Raw genomic sequence first — 21,911 nt, forward strand, 5'->3', positions numbered from 1 at the left:
CTGTGTAGGGACAAGGATGCTAATGATGGAGCTCAATGTATCACTTTTCATAGGATGTGTTTTTGCATCTGGTTAGAAAGTCCCTCTTTCCTGTAGCATTTGGAGGTTTTGCAGCAGGCAAGACTTTTAATCTTGGTTCAGGATGATAGATGGATGTTTGGATGGATGGACAGACCGTTGGATTATATAGCAAATTAAAAGGATAACAGTTTTTTTTCCCCATTGTTTAATTCATTTTGGTGTATATATAGAAGTGTTTGTGTGTTCAAGCTTTCAAGCATGCGTGTGCATGGGTGTGTGTGTGTGTGTATTGTGCAATACAATATTATGAACAAAATCAACAATAACAGTTCAAACCACAATGATAACAAGGGTAGAATCACGTCTCGGGTTAAAACAAGCTTTACAAAGACACTGCAAAGTGAGATGTTTCTGAGATCCTAACACAGAGAGGAAACATTAGTTGGATTATAAAAAGTGGGACAGTGTGAGAGCACCAGGTGGTGTGTGGCAACACACTTCCAGTGGGGTCCTGAATCTCACGTCTGTCTCAGGCTGCTGATGAAATGATGACTTCATGCATGTGGCTTTTGATTCCCCCTGAAAGGCTCATCACTGCCTCTAGCCAGACGCAGGTTATACCAACGCTTGTTGTTTACACAGCTACCTTACACTGATAACATATAGAAGCTTCACAATGACATTGCAGCTAAACAACGGCTAAATCATAGTTCGCTTTGAACATAATCATCTTTTGACTAAAAGTTTTTTTATATATAGTAAATGCATGGATTATATGTAAACCTTCACAAATATATTATATATATTAATTTATCTCTGATATTCCAGGCTTCCTTCTGAGTTCATGATGGTGTATTTGAAATGACATGCAAGACCCACAGCAGCCAATCAGAGCTGCCTCGGCTCTACGACTTCACGTCCTGCTTTTTTTTCTGGAATTTCCTGAACTGAGACTGGATGGCCACAGCAGCCTTCTCCGTCTCCGGGTTGTCCATGTCGATGTCAAAATCCTCGGGCTGGTTGTTCTTCTTTTCATCTGAAGTGGACGAGAAAGAAAGAGTAGCAGAGCAGAGATGTTATCAAGGCGGAGGCCACAAGAATGTGATTGTCTGGAAAGAACAAAGGCTTTTTTTATTGTTGCCTTTTTGTAAAATCTTCCAGTCATTTTGGTATATTTTTGTTGTCATGTTGTGTGTTTTTGGAGTTAATTTGTGTAGTTTTGTTTTTTCTGTCAGTTTTTGGAGTACGTTCTATGTTTTTGATGACATGTCATACATCTTTCCATCATTTTGTGTGGTCACTTTATGTATTTTTGTGCAAGTTTTGTATATTTTTCAGTTAATTTTGTCTATAATTGTTATTTTGTTATTGTTGTTGTCATTTTGTGTAGTTTTGGTTAGGGGTGTCCCGATCTGATATTGATATCAGATATCGGTACAATATTAGCCAGAAAATGAATATCGGATTTTATCGAACTGCATCTAAAATCTCTGATATATATTATATTTGTTCAATTGTAGAATACTGTAGATATTATGTTGAAAATTATGTAAATAATTGGTTAAAAATAAATGGGTCAGTTTTCTCATACCTACTGTTGCTGACTATTGTTCTCTGTTTGAATAACATCACTTGATTAAGCCTTTTCTAACATTCCACACTACAAAATAAGTCATATAAGTATGCATGACTTGTGCTGATACCGTATCTGATCGATATCGGTATTGACCAATATACAAGGCTGCAAAATTGATATTGTATATCGGGACATCCCTAATTTGTGTGTCCTTTTATGTTTTTCTCTGTAAATGTATGTTTCTTGCATTTTGTGCAATTTTGTGGTCATTTTGTGCATTTATTTTGGGCCGCCAGTTAAAAACGATTCATCTACTGAGTTGCAAACCGAGCACCAGCCGAGCCAATCCTGGTGCTGGAGGGATACGGCTCTGCATGCTTCCTTGTTTTTAAGGAAATACTTTTAAAGTCATGATGAAAACAGTTTTTGTACAAAATTACAAGTATATCATAAAGAACAAAGAGTAAGTCTTGTTTTCATGCAATTTTTTTGAGACAGATATTCAACCGATATAATTAATCAATTAAAAAACAGGCTCCGCTCCTTGACCAAGCGGCACCATCTTATGTGTGGGAAGCAGACTGCAGGTGTGTTTTTTAAATCAATAGATGTAAGAGATACTCAACAATCTCAAAGTAGAATAATTCACAAAATTTACCGATTATGAAACAGTTAAATTTTTTTCCTCATATATAGCTGTGATGCAGAATGATTGGATCTTATAAAAATGTCATGTTTACTGCTCAGATTCAACATGTAAGTAGATAAGTACCAGTAGTAAGTGTTTTAAGTATAGGATAGGCTCCAAGTATCTTCATTGTTTGCTTTAAAAACAATTTTAATTCACAAATGACATGTTTTACAGGACATAAGTTGAAGTATTTTTTTATTTTGCACAACGAATGCTTTCTGATGTTACATCAGCTTTGATTCTACAAGTTGCCAACATAATAAGGAGTATGTAGAATAAATCTGTATGTTAATTCCACTACATAAATTAGATTCTGTTTTCCTTTACTGCAGATAACGTGTGGGGGAAAGAAATATTGGTGTCGGCCAAATGAGTTGGGCCAAAAATCCAATATTGTGCATTCCTATTTCTAACGTTAAAACCCAACAATTAAGCACGTCTTGTACTAAAATTGAATACAGATATGAAATGAGCTGAATAAAAATGCCAAGAGCAAATTATATATGCATTTTTTTCCGTCCTGTCATTTAGAGGAAGGAGTGACCCAAAGTAAATGTCACCCCAGATGGCTGGCATTTGATAAATACAGAAGAAGTGTCCACATTAACAATGTTAATAAGGACTGTTTTCAGAGTGCATCTTTGTTTTTTTGAAGGGTGACGCGTCGCATGAAGTTTGGATTAAACACAGCAGAAGCTCTGAGCTAACACAGTGAGGGCTGAGCGCAAGCAACATATATATACACACACGCACACACACACACACACACGCACAGGTCGGGTTTATCAAGTGAAAGGATTCGGTGTCATTAGCTGTACCTTCATATTTCATCGCTCTCAAACCTGGTGCTGTTCATTCACTTGCTTCTAACTAAAGGTCATAGTGTGTTTAAGCATCCCAGTTGTGGTGCAGCGTGAAAATGAAAACAGACTCATATTTAATGATATCTGAAGCTTTGCAGACCCTAAACACACACAGCTTCTTACTTCACCTTCTCCACAAGACATACGTCCTTTACTCCACCTGGGGAGTACAAACACCAGCTACATCACACTTTAAGTCATTTGTCGTGCTGCTGCACACGTGAATCAAATTGCCACAAAGGCTGATGGGATTGTTCCCATACTGGGTTTTTGAAAGATCACGTTCAAATGAGAGGAGAATATGGACAAAGATTGATTCAGGCCAGCAAGAAATAACCCGAATACTAAGAAATAACCTGTGAGGTGGCGCAACGTGTGTTGGACAATTCTAAAAAATCAGTCTGATAAAGGAATATATGCATATCTAACTAGGATGCTACAGTCTCTAGAGCAGACATGGGAAACGGGGAGCCCAGCAACCAAAGCAACTGAACAAAATGACTTGAATACTGCAAGAATGTTGATAATGTGACCCTCGGATCAGACAATCACGTTTGTGGCCCACGCTGTGATAAAGCAAGCACTGACTCTATATTCCTTTCTGGCTCCAACATATCTAAAGAGCTTTTGCAACAATCCTGCACAATCTTATGCCACTGAGGAGATTAGCATGCAAGCTTTCTCTATTTGTTTCTTATCAGATCAATTATAATTCATGCTATCTATATGATGACGTGTGTTTGATGCAGATTTACTGCTATGCAGAGGTGTAAAAAGTACTGATATATCCTACTCAAGTAGAAGTACTGTCACTTAGTTGAAATTGTTCAAGTATAAAGTTGTATCACAGGTATACAGAAGAACTCAAATGCACCGCAGGAAGGAGTAGAAAGAAACTGAAATATCTAAATAAGATTGAATAAACGGGCCCCACACTAAACAAGGAGGATAACTGAAATATTCCCCAGTCGGATTTGTTTATTAACAAAGAACACAGATTCCACACTTTACAACCAAAATCAGGAACTCTACATAATTTCTAAGAGCTTGAAAGTCTCTCTTCACAGGTTGACTATCTAGCAAGAGACTGACTGAACTGAGGGAGTATATATAACCTCCTCCAACTTGACGAGGGAATGAGGAGCAGCTGTGGAGAGCAGGAAAACTAGGCAGGCAGGAAAACATGGACAGGAACTGGCAAAATCAAGGAACAGGGAGTGAATAAGGAGGTAAACCAAGACTAAATAAGCAGACTCATGACAGAACCCCCCTCTCAAGGGACGGCTCCTGCCGTCCCAACAGCAACCACCACACCGGGAAGGAGGAGGGGAACCCGGTGGAGGTTCAGAACTCCTCAGAATGCCCAGAACTCCCTTCCGAACAGACAGAAGAACCACCACTCGATTCCTCCACAGAACCACTGTTGTCCAGCTGGTCATCCAAGGCCGCAGGAGGAAGGACAGAAGGCACCCCAGAAGCAGATCGGCCAGAAGCAGTGACGACCGCTGAAGGTTGGTCCGGATGCTGTTCATGGAAAGCTCGAATGAGACGCGGGTCCAAGATAAACCTGGCAGGTACCCGACATCGCTCCTCAGGACCATACCCCTCCCAGTCGATTAGATATTGGAGTCCTCTGCCACGGCGCCTGGAACGGAGAAGGCGTCGGACCGTGTATGCAGGTTCCCCATCAATCAGACGCGTTGGTGGTGGAGGAGGTAGGGCTGGAGCAAGAGGACTTTCATGGACAGGTTTAACCTTCGAGACATGGAAAGTGGCATTAATGCGCATGGCCCTAGGTAACTTGAGGCGCACAGCCACAGGGTTGACCAACTTCTCAACTCCAAAAGGACCAATAAACCTTGGAGCGAGTTTCTTGGACTCAACTCTAAGACGGAGATTCTTTGTGGAAAGCCAAACCCTCTGGCCTACTCGGTATACAGGAGCCTCAGAGCGGCCGAGACAAAATCAGTAGGTAGTCCGTGCAGACGAAAAACATTTAGCAACATAAGTTGGGCGGTCTCCTTCGCCGATGGAAGTTTAGGAAGAGGAATGAAATGAGCCATCTTACTAAAACGATCAATGACTGTCAGGATGGTGGTGTGTCCGTCAGAAGCAGGTAAGCCTGTAACAAAGTCAAGGGATATATGGGACCAAGGTCGATGAGGAACAGGTAGGGACTGAAGATGTCCAGCAGGTGCTTGGTGTGTAGGTTTTGAATGATTGCATACAGGGCAGGAATTGACAAAATCTCTGGTGTCTTCATCCAGGGAAGCCCACCAAAATCTTTGCCGCAGGAACTCCTTAGTCCGCTGGATACCAGGGTGACATGTGAGTTTAGAACTGTGGGCCCATTGCAGAACATCCGACCGGAGATGCTGAGGAACAAAGAGAAGGTTGTCAGGGCAGGTGCTGGGTCCAGGATTGTACTCCAGAGCAGCTTTGACCCGTTCCTCCACATCCCATGTGAGGATGGCAACCATGTGGGAGTTGGACAGGATTGTCTCGGGTTCTGCAGTGGAGACTTCCGAGGTGGAGAACTGGCGGGACAGCGAATCCGGCTTAGTGGTGCGAGAACCAGGTCGATAGGACAGAGTGAAATTGAACCTAGTGAGAAACAGAGCCCACCGGGCCTGCCGAGAGTTGAGGCGTTTTGCAGACTGAAGATATTCCAGATTCTTGTGATCCGTCCATATCAGAAATGGCACCTTGCTGCCTTTGAGCCAGTGTCTCCACTCCTCCAAGGCCAATTTAACTGCCAGCAGTTCCCGATTACCAATGTCATAGTTCCTCTCTGCCGATGTTAACCGTCGAGAGTAGAAGGCGCAGGGGTGCAGCTTCTGATCATCAGGTGCTCGTTGAGACAACACCCACATCAGAAGCGTCAACCTCCACCACAAACTGCCCTTCAGGATCCGGAACCCTAAGAATGGGGGCAGAGGAGAAACGCTTCTTTAGTGACTTAAAGGCCTCCTTCGCCTCTGGAGACCACCTGTAGGGTACTTTGGAGGAGGTAAGTGCTGTGAGTGGAGCAGCAACCGAACTGTAACCCCGGATGAACTTTCGGTAAAAGTTTGCGAACCCAAGGAAGCGCTGTAACATCTTACGGGACTCAGGAACAGGCCAGGACGCAACTGCTTCTACCTTGGAGGGGTCCATGGAAATGCTTCCCTGACCAATGACATAACCAAGAAAAGCAACAGATGGGGTATGAAACTCACACTTTTCAGCCTTGACAAAGAGTGAGTTTGCAAGCAGGCGTTGCAGGACGGATTGGACGTGATGAACGTGTTCTTCCTTGGACTTTGAGAAAATCAGGATGTCGTCGAGGTAAACAAAAACATACTGGTTTAACATGTCACGGAGAACATCATTAACCAGGGCCTGGAAAACTGCGGGAGCGTTGGTGAGACCAAATGGCATAACCAGATACTCGTAGTGTCCAATAGGAGTGTTAAAAGCAGTCTTCCACTCATCCCCTTCCCGAATTCGGACCAAATGGTAAGCATTGCGTAGGTCAAGTTTAGTGAAAATGACCGCATCCTGCAGGAGTTCAAATGCGGATGAGATGAGCGGAAGAGGATAGCGGTTCTTGACAGTGATGTTGTTAAGCCCTCTGTAGTCGATGCACGGCCTTAGCATCTTATCTTTCTTCTCAACAAAGAAGAAGCCTGCTCCAGCGGGAGATGAGGAGGGCCTGATTAAGCCTGACATATTTTTCCATTACTTCTCTTTCCGGTCCTGACAGGGAGAAAATACAACCACAAGGAGGTGATGTTCCAGGTAGCAGGTCAATGCTACAATCGTACAAACGATGTGGAGGAAGTGAGGTAGCCCTAGTCTTACTGAACACCTCTTGGAGATCATGATACTCTTCTGGCACCCCTTGTAGATCAGATGGAGGACCAGAGGTGTCACTGCGTAGTAGAGCTGGTATAGCTTGTTTCAGGCAGGTCTGATGGCAATACGGACTCCAACTAATAAAGGAACCCGTAGACCAGTCGATATGCGGGTTATGTCGGAGAAGCCAAGGGAACTCCAGAATAACAGGATGTAGTGGAGTCTTCAGGATGTGAAACTGGACAGTCTCATGGTGCCTGCCAGCCAGTATCAGATGAACAGGAACTGTGCGATGTGTGATAGTACCAAGGAGTCTGCCGTCCAGAGCATTAGCAGGAACAGATGCGGGAAGAGGAACGCTTTCGATCTCTAATTGTTGGGCCAGGTTTTCATCCAAAAGGCAAACATCAGAGCCTGAATCTATCAAAGTAGCCAGGGTGTGAGTACCACGTTTGAGCAACAGGCGAGCCTGGAAGTGGTGTCGTTTGATAGGGGATGGTGTGGAGGAAAGACTCATCAGTACTCCCCTTTCTACTGATGAGCGTGCCCCTTTTACCGGACATCTGAAAACGTAATGGCCGGGCTTTCCACAATAAAGGCAGAGATTTCTCTGGCGACGATGTTCTCGCTCCTCTGGCAAAAGACTGGTTCGGCCCACCTGCATAGGCTCGGAACCACGGTCGTGAGGAGCCGGAAAGTGGTTTACATCTACTGGAGGACGTGGTCGTGGAACAGGAAGTCGCTCAGGAATTCTGTGCCTTTTTTCTTGCTGTCGGGCTTGAATACGACGATCCAATCTGGTGGCAAGCTCAATCAATTTATCAAGAAATGAGGGAAGGTCATATGAAACCAGCTCATCTTTGATGTGGTCATTCAGACCCAGGAGGTAAGCATCCGTTTGGGCAGCGGCATTCCACTGGCTCTGAAGGGCTCGGGTCTGGAATTCAATAGAATAATCAGAAACAGTGCGGGCCCCTTGCCGCATCCCTAGTAGACCTCCCCCTGCGTCAGGACCTAAAGAGGTTTCACCGAAAACTTTACAAAGTTAATCCGCAAAGGCCTGGAAGGAAGAACAAGCAAGTGTCTGTCGCTCCCACTCAGCCGTTCCCCACAACCGAGCCCTTTCAGTAAGATGATTAATGGCAAAAGCCACCTTGGCCCTCTCGGTGGAAAATGTATGTGGTTGTAGGGCAAAGAGTATGGAGCAGTTTGTCAGAAAAGGATTACATCCTTCAGGGTCACCACCATAGCGCTCTGGGGTACCCACTCGAGGTTCAGAGACTGGTAATGGAGGAGCAAGATCAGCAGGGGGCGGAGCTGGTGCAGGATTGGGATCAACAGCAGTGACTAACTGAGTGACAGTAACTGCCAGCTGTTGGATCTGAGCAGACAGAGTAGCAATGGTTTGATCATTAGTTACAGCTGACTGACGAACATCAGAAGTAGCAGATTGTAACTGAGCCTGATGTTGCTCCATACACTTCTCTAGTCTGTCTAGCCGCTCAATTGGGCTTTCCTTCTGTGATGCTGAGTTCATATCGGGCTAGATGGTACTATCACAGGTATACAGAAGAACTCAAATGCAACGCAGGAAGGAGTAGGAAGAAACTGAAATATCTAAATAAGATTGAATAAACGAGCCCCACACAAAACCAGGAAGATAACTAAAATATTCCCCACTCGGATTTGTTTATTAACAAAGAAAACAGATTCCACACTTTACAACCAAAATCAGGAACTCTCCATAATTTCTAAGAGCTTGAAAGTCTCTCTTCACAGGTTGACCATCTAGCAAGAGACTGACTGAACTGAGGGAGTATATATAACCTCCTCCAACTTGACGAGGGAATGAGGAGCAGCTGTGGAGAGCAGGAAAACTGGGCAGGCAGGAAAACATGGACAGGAACAGGCAAAATCAAGGAACAGGGAGTGAATAAGGAGGTAAACCAAGACTAAATAAGCAGACTCATGACAAGTTGCTCATTTAAATAGTACTCAAAGTAAAAACTCAAAGTAAAAGTTACTAGTTACTTTCACCCCCCACTTAGACTCTAAACTTAAACTTAAAAAGGTAGGCATAGTTTAAATTGCATTATGATGCTGTCGCCTTTCCTATGTTTAAATGCAAATATGTCAATGTCAACTTTATTTATATAGCACATTTAAAAACAGCTACAACTGCCCAAAGTGCTGTGCAACAAACATTATAAAGTACAATGTAAAAACAGTCACAAAATATACAACATGAAACAATAATAATAAAATACATTGAATCTGCTCAGAAAGATGCGGCCAGGAAATTACATCATCATCTTGTGGTGTTTTCTCTGGACTGTCTCCTATTCTGTCCATTGTTCACTTGGGTCCACATAAGCAGCAGTAGGCTAGTTCTTCTTCTGGTGATGCTCTGAGAAAATAACCTCCATTGGCGCCATGCATTATCTTTAATCTGGTTGGTCGGCTATGATGTGATGCATTTGATTGTTTTCTGGTCATTTCATTTTTTGTAAGTTCACAATGTCCGTTGAAACAAAAACAATGATTTACTCAGTCATGGTTGGGTGCAGAATTGTCATGAATTACTTTACTTCTTATGTAACGTACTTACGTACAAGTAAAATCACTGATTTAGAAATATACTCAAAAAAATTGAAGAACCCATAAAAGCAACTCAATTACAGTAATGTGAGTACTTGTAATCCATTACATTCACCTCTGCCGCTATGTATGACGTAACACCTGAAATGCAATCGTAGTAAAAGCAGTTGTTTTGTTTTTAATAGTGTGGGCCATATAGAAATTCTATTGGCCTAAAAAAAGATTTGTTATTTAATACACATGCAGAATGAACACATGCTGAACCTTTATCTTAGTATTTAAAGGTTATTTTTTAATGAGTCAGGTATGAAAGAAGAGGAACTCGTTGTTATACTTTGGATCAGTTTTTTCCTCTTTTGAATCCATAAATTCTAAGCAACTAAAATGAAAAATTTGACTGTGGTAATGTGGGCTTATTTTTAATGTCAGATGAAATGGATTTTTACTTTAGAGTCTTTACCTTTTCATACATTCATCTTTGGAGAAGGAAATGGGCAAATGTCACACAAATATAATTCACACCTCCATAAAATTCTATTAGGCTTTCTGAAGTCCCTCTTATGTCTGTGGAATGTTTCCCTTCGGACCAAACCTGATGATCACTTCATCATCCTCCAACTTTAGACAGAAATCCATTTCAGCATGATGTCTTTGTAACTGCTGAGGCTGCTGTTAGGCTTTGGTGCAGTTGAAGCTGTCATTAACTTACTGTGTTCAATGTGAGGGAGTAAAGATGGATCAATGTACAGATAATTATCATAGATATTCCTCTGTCAGCACTGTATTAAATGCTGCCATTCAAAATTACAACAGAAAACAACTTTACATTATCTTCAATGACCAAAAAAGAGCCACTTATTTGTTTCTGAATATTATCAAAGCTTCTTCTCAGCTCGTGCATCAACACACACAGTCACACAAGCAGCAGAGCAACTAAAATACGTCAATGGTTCTCTGCTAATAATCGTGTGTTGAGCTTTGGATTATTGTTGGCCTGTAAAATTCTTCTATTCCTAACCCTACTTTCACTTTCATTTTCTATGTTGTCTCTTGTTAAAAGTATTATCTACAAACATTTTCTGAAACACTTTGTTTTTCGGCATTAAATGACCCTTCCATCCTGAGAGTAGTCGTTACATTACATGTTCAGAAATAGGAACAAAAAGAATCAGACCTCTGTAGCAGCTGAAGTTCTGTAAAAACTCTGACCAATGTCATTATTTTTTAAATCAGATGCACGCTCAAGCTTGTGGGGGTGTGGCATTGGACGGAGTCCTAATAGGAGCGTAAAGGAGGGGGAGGAGCTTAGAGGATGTGCAACTTTCAAATCTTGCTAACTCTCCAAAATTGCAGACTATATCTTTAAAGTAATGCTTCAAACTGAAATAATAAATGTACATTTCATTATTATTACAACATTATCAATTTACGCACTCTGCGGAGTATTTATTTTTGGTTTATGTTTGTTTTATCTGCTCTATTTTTACTTATTAATTGTATGATTACATTTCATTGCACCATTTTGTCACAATGACAATAATGTTTTCTGATTCTGATATGTTATTATAATTTTTCTCCAATTAATTAACTTTACTCTCTGGGACATTACATTCAATGTATTCATCCTCTATTGGTTATTAGAATATTTTTTTATTTAGGTCATTTAGTTGCCTTGTATGAAACTGTATGACTGTGTCATTCAGTTCATGTTTGGTTCTCTCAATCAATTCCACCAAAAGGGGAGTTTGTATGTGCTTTATAAGGGTATTTTTTGGGTGTGCATGGGTTTTTCAGCATCATTCTGCATTCCAAACTGACAATCTAAGAACGATGGAGGAAATTGGTTATTTTTAGCTCCTCCTTCTGATATAAATGTCCAGTTTTCTCGACCGTCTAACGTTTTGCTTGAACAAGCTGTTAAATAAGACACTTAAGCTGGACTAAAATGATTGCTCTCCAAGTTTGAATGAATAATATAAACTGCATAAGTGCTTCAGCATTATCCATTAAAAACACAGGCTGCAATCCAAAGTTCAGCAAGAAAAAAACCTTATACAGAGAGTTTCTGGTGCAGTTGAGTGTCATATCCAAACATTTAATTAAAACGATGACAATAAATAAAAAAGTGGAATTTTAATGTACATTTATAATATTTATTAACTTGTAAGTCAATATTTGACTGAAAACATTGAATGTGCACATTGTGGATATTCTGCTATACATTTATAGTAATTGGAGTTACCTTGCCCAGCGGATGGTTTGCTGTTTCCAGTCACAGCTCCTGATGCTTGTCTCTGCAAAGTAGAAGAAATACAATTTAGTTTCACATTAATAACAACAACTAAAAAATATATTGGCTGACACCAAAAATAGTTTAGATGATTTGTTTTCAAAATAAACACGTATTAGAGAAATCTAAGATATTTAGATTACCATTGCATTACAGCTGACATTGGCAACTGGCACATGTGGCCCTTGATCTGATTTTGTGTGGCCCCCAAAGTAAATTGACAAAATGACTTCCAAGAACACACAAATAAGAGAAATATGCACGAAAGGACAACAAAAATACATAAAATAACTACAAAAACACACAGGCCACAAAATGACTCATAATATACACACAAAAATACACAGAATGACAGACAAAATATACAAAACAACAGAAACAACAGAAACGCAACAGAAACGCACAAAACAACAAAAATACATAAAATATCTACAAAAACACACAGGCCACAAAATGACTCATAATATACACACAAAAATACACAGAATGACAGACATATACAAAACAACAGAAACGCACAAAACAACATCAAAAATACCAAAAACTACTTCTAAAACACACAAAACAATGAAAAAAACACAACAAATGAGAGAAAAAAAGACAAAACAACAAAAATACATAAAATTGCATGTAATTTATTAATTGTTTTAATAAAGTCTGTCCCTATATCGGCACCCTGTCTCATCTAGCATTACATAAATAAGGGCCGTCCAATTTGGGGCCCGCGGACAAAAGTTGGTCCTCAAACAATTAGTTTTGGCCCGCTGCCCATAATCGAAATTATTATTTTTATTTTTTGATATTTCTTGAATTATAAACATTTATGTAATACAGTTCAGTGATTTACAATTTCTCGAGTTTTAAAGGATTGTTCAAGGCAGGGAAAATGTAGTGTTTTGATCATATAGGTGGGGTATGTTGTGTCCCATTTTGTTAAATTTATATTGCACTAAATGTCTTTGAAGACGTTTAGATGTTTCATAATTTTATGCCATGAAACACAATAAAGAAAAGTGTTCTTCAATTTCAAACTACTACACTAAGTGTTTATATATATTGTGACCCTTCAATGAAAATGTGGGCACCCCTTGATCTGAATTATTGATTCTGTGTTTTTCACATCAAAATACAGAGAACAAGTGTGACCACTCCGACTGGAATTGCAGCATATTTCAAATAAACACCTTGTTGGAACCTTTATCCCACGGGCACCAACAAGTCAGAGCGTGGGAGGCTTCATTTAAATCAGTAACCCTGGAGTCAGGTGTAATGATGGTGGTTTTAGGGAGAATTCTTTTGGCATCGTAACATCTGTTTACACAGAAATCACAGTGAGTCAGTGCTGCTGGGATCTCCGGCATCACGCTGACTTTCATCTGCCGTTATCAGAGTCGGAGATGGTGGCCATAAATCACACTTTCACCCACCAGCATTATGCATTTAGCCCCAGACAGCTCGAGTAAGTAGACACAACAATATTGTGTGAAAGATTGTCTTAGTATTAGCTGCAGGCCAATTTTAGAAAATCAAGACAAATGGAATCAGTAAGAAGCTGAAAGTCGGAGCACTTCAGAGTGTGTTTCAATCATTCCTCTGAGCTTTCCTTCATTCCTTTCACTTATTTCTTCATTCCATTTTAATCTTTTCTTACTTATACTACAAGCATTCCAGGCTGGTATAAAGAGTACTGATGTGTTACACAGACAATGATCATCTACCGTTCGTCTTTTCAGTGAAGTCTGTGGCTCCTGATTTTTCGGGATTGCAGAAAATAGACGGAAAAAACACAATCGGACCACAACGTAGCACGGAACGGCCTCACAAGCATATTTAGGGAAAATATGACGCATTTACAAGCTACTTTTCACCAGAAAACATGACTAAATGTCAAGAAAGTTTGATAAATGAACAAATATGTCCAATTCCACTAATAATTCACTTCAAAATATTGCACGACATGTTATGGTTATAATAGTGATCATGTTATCCTGTGATTGAAAATAAATGTAGAGCTTCATCTGAAGTGTGTTTTTAATGTGTGGTAATGAAAAACCTGTTCAAATTATTGACTGCATTCAAATCTAACCCTAACCCTGGTAAGAAGCACTGGTACAGACAGGTTTAGCTGTTGGTGTATTAGTACAAATGGTGACACGTCACAGAAGAAGCGTCTACAATCACAAGGCTGTGCATGATTTCGTGCAAAATGTGAGGGCAATTTGCTGATTCGCGGTGGTTTAAAAAATAAACTTTTGAGACGAGTATTTTTCCCATTCAACGAATGGCTGATGGGCTAGTAATGTGGCTTACCTTGCTCTAGTGATTATTATCTGATTTTGTAAGTCATCTGAAGCATATAAAATGTAAAATTGATAACAATAGTTGACTCTATTAACCCTATTTAGCACATTTGAGATGATTTTGGAAAGTTAAATAGCCAGTGAAGTGATCTGAAAGGCAAAGATGGTGAAACGGAAAAGTGTACAGTGACGTGGATGTGATGTGGAGATGGTAAACCCTGAATTTAGGAAATTTTTAAATGAAAAATCTGAACCCCTAAAAGTCCTTCTTCTATCTTATGCAAAAAACAAACCGATCAACCACTCGTTTAAAGGAATTTAAAGGAATTGCAGCAGCAAACACTGTTTCTGCATTTTTTTGAGTAGAGCCTACTACAAACCTGACAAAACATGGCACCTACTCCCAGTGCTGGTACTATTTACTAGACTAGAGCATGGATACCTGACCAAAAAATGACAGGACATAATAGAACCCATCGGGCAGTGTTGGGCGGTAACGCTTTACAAGTAACAAGTAACGCGTTTCCCCGCTACTGCTACTCTTGACAGTAACTAATACTCTAACGCAATATTTTGTAAAGAAATAAACGCAGTTACCGTTGCAATATGGTACATTTGTCCATTACTTGGGTAGCTGCGGTGTACTTCCTGTTTACAGTGGAGCTACATTTTTTAGCGGGATGCCGTGCCACCCACGGTAAAACTGGAGAAGAAGCATTGTCGGCATGTCTCTGTTTACATAACGTGCGCTAATCATGGCGAGTCAATGCGAGAGCAGGACGAGCCTCGAAGTGTATATACGTGCATTATTTTACTCTAGTTGAGCACTGATAAGAATAAAATAGAATAGAAGACAAAAACATTTCAGTTAAGTGTCATCTGTGCCTTTCAGCCTCGTAGGTTCTATCCACTGCAACAAACAGCAACTCCAAAAGAGTTATCTGCCTCCAAAAGATACATTAAAAAAATACTGTGTGTTTCAGTCAGATTGATGTTTGTAAAGACTTAGTACTGTGAATGTAAATGATTAGAAACTGTAGGGTTGGATTTTTTTATCGATTCTCTTATCGATCCCTGAAAAACAAGTAATACATGAGTACAGCAGAAAAGAATACAACCTAGTTTATTACGCCTCCAGGATTCTGAGGCGTGCAGGAAAGATTGTGGCCGACCCCTCCCCCCCCGTTTTCAATCTCTCCCTTCTGGAAGGAGGTTTCGGTTGTTCTTTGTTTTCTTTGTTTTTTATTTCGTGCACCAACTACCAAGACAAATTCCTTGTTCCTTCCTAAAAACTGTACTTGGCCATTAAAACATTTCTGATTCTGATTAAAATAAATATCAGGTTTATTAATATAAATCTTAATTTTTCAACGCTGAGAATAAACAATACTCAAATGAGTAAAATGAGTCCACAAGTCAAGTGGCTATTGGCTTAGGACAATAAATGAACCTCATTTTTATCATTATCACACAAGGTTAGCCAGTTGTTTAATTTTACCTGCTGTGCTAGTGCTAGCACAGCAGGTAAGACACGGCATTGCTTGAGTATAATGCTGTGTGTGGACAATTGTTTGGACATATTGGTTGAGTTACCGCCTTTGGCGCACAGATCCCTCTAGCACCTAGATTCCCAAAGTGGGGTACGCAAATTGTCATAGGGGGTACATGGATGACAAATAAAAATTGGAAACGAGAACATAAATTGACCACCAGTTGGGAGCCTCCATGCATTGCCATAACTTACACATTAGCTGATGCAACAGTAACCATGGTGACAGAGAAACAATCTCATCAAAGAGCCACTTTGCTTTACCGATTTACATTTCTTAGAGATTATTATTCTTTTAACTGTTATATATTATTCCTCAAAAGGATAGGTAACATTCAGAGAAACATTTTACTGTAGGGCTACATTGTATGTGACATTACATCAGTGGGACTCATGATCCCATTTCAATATCACACATTTTTGGCATCTGCAGAGACTTTTTCTCTTTCTAAAATTAGTATTTGATGTTTTGTTGTTTCCACGATTAATTTAGTGACAAAGGAACAAGATGCACCATCTCAGGTATTTTTATACTGCATTTTATTTTAACTAGATTTATATTTAAGAAAGTGAAAGTATATAATACAGTTATTTAAGATTGTTTTGTGTGTGGTGTTATAATTTGAAAAAATAAATAAATTTAAAAAACACATTTTTAATCAATATTTTCTTATTATTATAAATTACTAGACATTTCTGGAGACCTCACAACCGTCACAACCATCCCAATCCCAAGGTTGAAAAACACTGCATTACATCATTATATGTGTGCAGCGGTAGGGGGTAACATGTCTGAAAGGGTACGGGCCTGTGAAAAGTTTGGGAACCACTGCTCCTGCAGGAATTACAGGTGACGATCCCCGAGGTGTCGTCCTTCTTTGTGAAATGAAGCAAAAAGCTCACCTCTGCTCTGCAGCAGCTTGTGTGTGTAACGTCATCGAAAATTTGCGGGTGGGGTATGTTTGTTTAAAGTGGCGGCGCAGCTCGGGAAGAATCGACAGCAGAATTGTAAAGGGTTTTTGTTCGCGATTCCAAAGAATCGTTTGACAAAGAACCAGTTCCCAAATGAAAACGGTGAACAATACGCATCCCTACTGCACATGCTGTCGAAGGTCAACACTATGCGTAGTGCAAACCTTTTTTGACAGCAATACAGGTTTCGTTATTGCAATGAAATAATGAATTTATTTTAATGCATAATTGTGACCATTACCAGCTTTCCTATAAGGAAGGGTAAGAAAAACTGTATTTTCTAATAAATACACATTGAAATGCATGGATGTACCAGTAACCCTATGTTGTGAGTGTAGCTACTTTTGTTTGTAGGGTGATATTTGACTTTAAAATAGAAGATTAATATATAAAAGCAAACATCTGCATTATCTGCTGAGGGAATGTTTCCTGGAACATACGCAGACACGTCGTGCACGTTCTCCTGTGTATAATCCTTCTCTGTTCCTCACTGATGCACGCCTTCCTTTTTCTGCCTGGATACAGTCCGAGCTTATTTAATCCATTGCATTTGAACGTTCAGGGGGAACTCCACACATTACTTCTATCTCTCCACTTGTTATTTCCTATTCTGCTCATTTTCTCCTTCAGCAGAGTTTCATCATTCCTCATTCAACACATTATCCGCTCTGCTGTGCCTAATAAACAGCTGAAAAGAAGGGAACATTTGCATTGGCAAATACATCTGAGGATTGCCAGGAGCTATGAGAGAATTTTAAATGAGATATTTGTTGTGCCCATCTCAGGTTTAGCTCCAGCTTGGCCTTGCAAAGAGTTTTCTGTCACGCTCTTTGTCTGTGTGACAGCAGCGTTCCAAACTGAAGGCTATAGAAGCACTTTGTGTTTTACTGAACGAACACATGGGCTGATGTTTGCTGAAAAAGTCTCACTATGTCAGAGGTTCAATGTTTCCAGTCCCTGTTACCAAACCTCCGATTGGTCCTTACGTATTAACTCAATTAACAATATTAAAAATATATATATATACTGTATATATATTATGTAATACATTTCCCAAATTTAAAGTATATGATCTGTAATAGCATTTCCCTGCTGGGACAAACCCTCAGTCTTTGCAGTGAGAGACATTGACGTTAACCATTGGTCTACTAAGTCTGTGTCGGTCTATGATGATCTCCTTTAAAATCTTGTGTGAAAATAAAAATATTTTAGTAAATTGAAAAAATTAAAACATTTACCAGTAAATAAAAAAAATGTGCAAATATCTTCTTTTTTCATTTTTCCAGGTCAAGTTCCTAGAGTGGACCATTTTCTTTCCTGACCCAATTTGTATCTACTGCCACCTACTGACGTGGATGAATGAATGAAAACCTCCAACCTTCAAAAATTGGATGAGCAAAAAAACATGACGAAAAAAAAAGTGATAAGCTTTGACATTGTTTCTCTAATATCACTTGCATTAACAGTTGTTGGTGCCGACCGGTACCATGTAGCACACATGACCAGGTGAGGCCTGTTCTAACAGCAGCACTGGTCACCAATGAACTCTGTCTAAAATCTCATGAATTTTCCAACTCACAAAGACAAACACAGATGACAGACGTCAGTACCTCAATAGAGTCAAACACTGCTGCACTTTACGTGTGAACCATCTTTAAATGTTTGTTCAACAAATGTTGTAGATAGGATTTTGTTAATGCTGCTGATGTTTTTAAAAAAACGCAATGTGAATTTTTGTAAAATATTACAAAATTGTTAAGTTGAGCAAACATGTTACATGTTTTACAATTGGTCAAAAGTTGTTAGTGGCTAGTAGAACAAGAACATGAAAATTTCCATTTAAATTTAATGAAAATGAAACAATTGCATAAATTAAGATAAAAAAATAGTGTTTAAACTTAGACATTTCCTACATTATTAATTTACTGCTAGTCTTCCTTCATTATCTAACCCTCTAGGTAAACCGTGAAAACTTAGTATTTAAGAAGTGTGTATCAAACTGGTGGTAACCCTTACAGATTATTCACTTTCGAAGTAGCTCAAAGTTTAAAGCAGAACTAAGTAACTTCGCTCCCCCAAAGGTCCCTTTTGGTTATGTCACTGTCGTAAAAACTCCTCACCCCCCGCCGCCTGTCCCACCCCACAGCTACATGCACACCTTTGCTCTCCCAATACAACATGTGCTTTCACACATGTGACCATGTGACCATGTGAACAGCATGAGGAAGAGAAACAAGAAAAATAAATGAATGATGTGGAAGTAATACGGAAGGGAGTGTGGAAGCGTGTGTGATGTGTTTGTGTGCTGACAAAGCGGCTGTGAAAATGGATAGATGGATGGATATTTGTGTGTGTGCTGCCTGATGGAGTGCTGGGTTGCGAGTGTGTGCGTGACAGTGTGTGTGTTTGCAGTGTCTGTTGCTGCTGAGCTGTCACTGCATGGAGTTGCTCCGTTCCTCAAACAAAGGTGTTCTCTGCTTTTTTTTGCTGGCTCCACCATGACATAAGTTTCAGAAAAGTGAATTTGTAGACAACCGTGTGCAGCCACGGGGCTGGTCATATTTTAGCATTAGTTTGTATTAGGCTGTCGTAAAGCAGTACGTCTTGCCACCGGGTCGGAGGCAGGGAAAGTTGCAAGTGCAGTTTTCTGGCCAGAGACAAAAGTGGGAGATGAAAGACCCCCAATCACCCCAAACACTTGTATTACCCTCACAGGGACTACAAGAAGGATTCATTAAGGTGAAAGAGTTACTTAGTTCTGCTTTATCTCTAGTTTCAATCTAAGATTCAAAAGTCAGCAGTGTTTCCACAGGGTTAAAATAAGTAACAGTAAAGTGCATTATTGTGCTTTAATTAGTGCACTAAGCAGCATTATATGTGCAATGCTATCACTTCCTAAATCACCCGCTGTGTGCAAAACAAGCACTGGCATCCCAATGACAACCTGTAGTTCTCACACAAATTAATTTCAGAGGTGACATGGAGGTAGTTCTCCGAGTGCAGCGGATGTGTTGAAATACAATAGAAAGCTGTCAGATAAAGAGAAGAGTCTCGCTGCTTTAGCACCAATTACAGTGAGCTATGTCCTCTGGGAAGCTTCACTCTGATCCAGTATTAAAAGCTGTGGGGGCTTCAGATGAGCACACTATAGCACTTTGGTTGCTAACATTTACATTCACAGTGATTCTATCATGCTGTTTACCCTGCAAGGGACATGTAACACATGGATGGATGGATGAATGGATGGATGGATGGATGGATGGATGGATGGTGATTTGTTTCACCAACCCAAACTTGTTTATCTATGGCTGTGTTCGAAATGACACACTCCGTACTATACACTACAAACTCAATGAGTATATACTGTCTACTACTGTACATAGTACAAGTTGATTAGGATAATGAGCATTCCCACTGAAGTATACTTCCAAGTTTCCCAAAATGCATTTCAAAACAACAACGACAAAAAACGGAAGCACAATGAGGTCAAATATCTGCGTTTGTATTACATAGGGGTACACCGATCACCAATTTTTTTAAAAGCCTGCCCTGCAAATTCCGATTTTAGCCGATGACGATGACAGCAATGTTCCGATCTTATCTTATTGTAAAACACTGAACAACTGTGAAACAATACACATTTTTTGTTTTAACTGCACATGAGGTAGTTATCTCAAACATAAATAAAAAAGTTTATAACATTGCTGTCCAAACTACTAAATTATATCAGTTCCTTTAGTCTTTCATTTTTCACATTTCACCTTTTTAACACGTGCAACAGTTAACACTGCAGACCTGTTTGGAGCTCATTGCCAAAAATAAAGGGCACAGTAGTTTTTAAAGAAAATCACAAGGTTTGAGGTCGATGATAAAATAAGAATCTACTCTACAGAAGTGCAAAAATTAAAAAAAAATGTCAAATGTTGCAGCTTTGTGAATATTTAAGTGCAAAACTATCAATCTGAAAAAAACTCACCACAGCTTACAAAATAAAAGCTCCCAAACATCAAACATTCTACAAAAAATAAATTGCAGCATGTGCAATGTTTTCAAAAGTCAACGGATAATGAGTAGAATGAACAAGGCACAGGTTAGTTGTTTTCAAACTTATAACAGTCACTTGTACATTCATGGTTTTTCTTTATGTCCAATGCATGAACTGACTGGCTCTTTGCTCCCGCTAGCTTTTGCTTTAGCATTAGCTTGATTCCTAGCTTCAAATGCTGCATACTCAGCGGTGTGGCGGTTTCTTAAATGGTGAACAACTATTTTCCACAATACACAAATTACAAATTGTGATCCTTTACTGCTGAAATGTCGACATTCTAGGTTGATCGTGCCTCCGTGACTGTTCTTATTAACCCGTGTAGCAGACGCATGCACGCATAACGTTGTGGGCGGGCCTGTCAGTCATCTCACATCAGAAGGGGGCAGTGGCTGACTTTAAAAACTTTGCAGAGGTGGAAAAGATTGGTTTTATATGCAAAAGGAAATCGGAAGCCGATCGGTGGGGAACTAAGGATGCACCAATTGATCACTGCATTATTATTAGTTCTCCACCTTTTTCTAAGTTCTGAAAACATTTTAAGTGAAAAAGTAACAAAGTAGAATATCAATATGTGGTCATTTGATCCATAAAACTTGTGGAAACACATTTTATTCTGAAAATTTGGAGATTTTCAGTGACCCTCCATTGTGCTCCAGACAAAACTTCCAGTTAACTTCAAAACAAGAGCCCTATTTACAAAAGTGTTCAAAAAAAAAAACTAATGGAAAACAAGAAGAGACGCTTTTGTTTTGAAAAGATGAGGTTTGATTTTTAGCTTGAAGCCGGTCCCAGGTCGATTTCACATTCCACTCGCAATGCATCATGGGGCGGTTGAGTATGACTAGTGTGCCCACCGTGCATACTTACTGTATATTCATCCGCCTCTTTTCATACTATCTATTGTGAATGCACTAAATACGAATTTTAACGTCAGACTAAGTATGAGTAGTACATTAGTACGACATTTAGAACACAGCTCACGTCTTACTCTAAATATGGGCCAGTTAAAAACATTGTTCATATGTCTTTAAATGGGGAGGTTACTTTATCCTCTGAAGCAAAGGAGCAAAACCTAACATCTGAAACAAAAAGATTTCCTTCTTCCTTCTCCTTAACAGATCGGACAACCAATATATTTAAAATCTGGATTATATTATTCAGAGAAT

The 21,911-nt window shown here is 39.7% G+C and overlaps 1 protein-coding gene across 1 annotated transcript in view; it reads right to left on the minus strand.

Moving 5' to 3' along the window:
• Positions 1 to 223: 223 nt before the first annotated feature.
• Positions 224 to 21,911, minus strand: part of pcp4a (Purkinje cell protein 4a) — a 39,462-nt gene continuing 17,774 nt past the window's right edge. Inside the window, exons 2-3 of the mRNA XM_028465872.1 lie at positions 11,829 to 11,880; positions 224 to 1,057 (exon numbers count right to left, since the gene is read on the minus strand). Of these exons, the coding sequence (XP_028321673.1) occupies positions 927 to 1,057; positions 11,829 to 11,880 (183 nt within the window). The 3' untranslated portion in view covers positions 224 to 926. The remainder of the gene's footprint in view (positions 1,058 to 11,828; positions 11,881 to 21,911) is intronic.

This window comes from Gouania willdenowi, chromosome 14 (assembly GCF_900634775.1).
Source record: "Gouania willdenowi chromosome 14, fGouWil2.1, whole genome shotgun sequence".
In the NCBI taxonomy this organism is placed as follows: Eukaryota; Metazoa; Chordata; class Actinopteri; order Blenniiformes; family Gobiesocidae; genus Gouania; species Gouania willdenowi.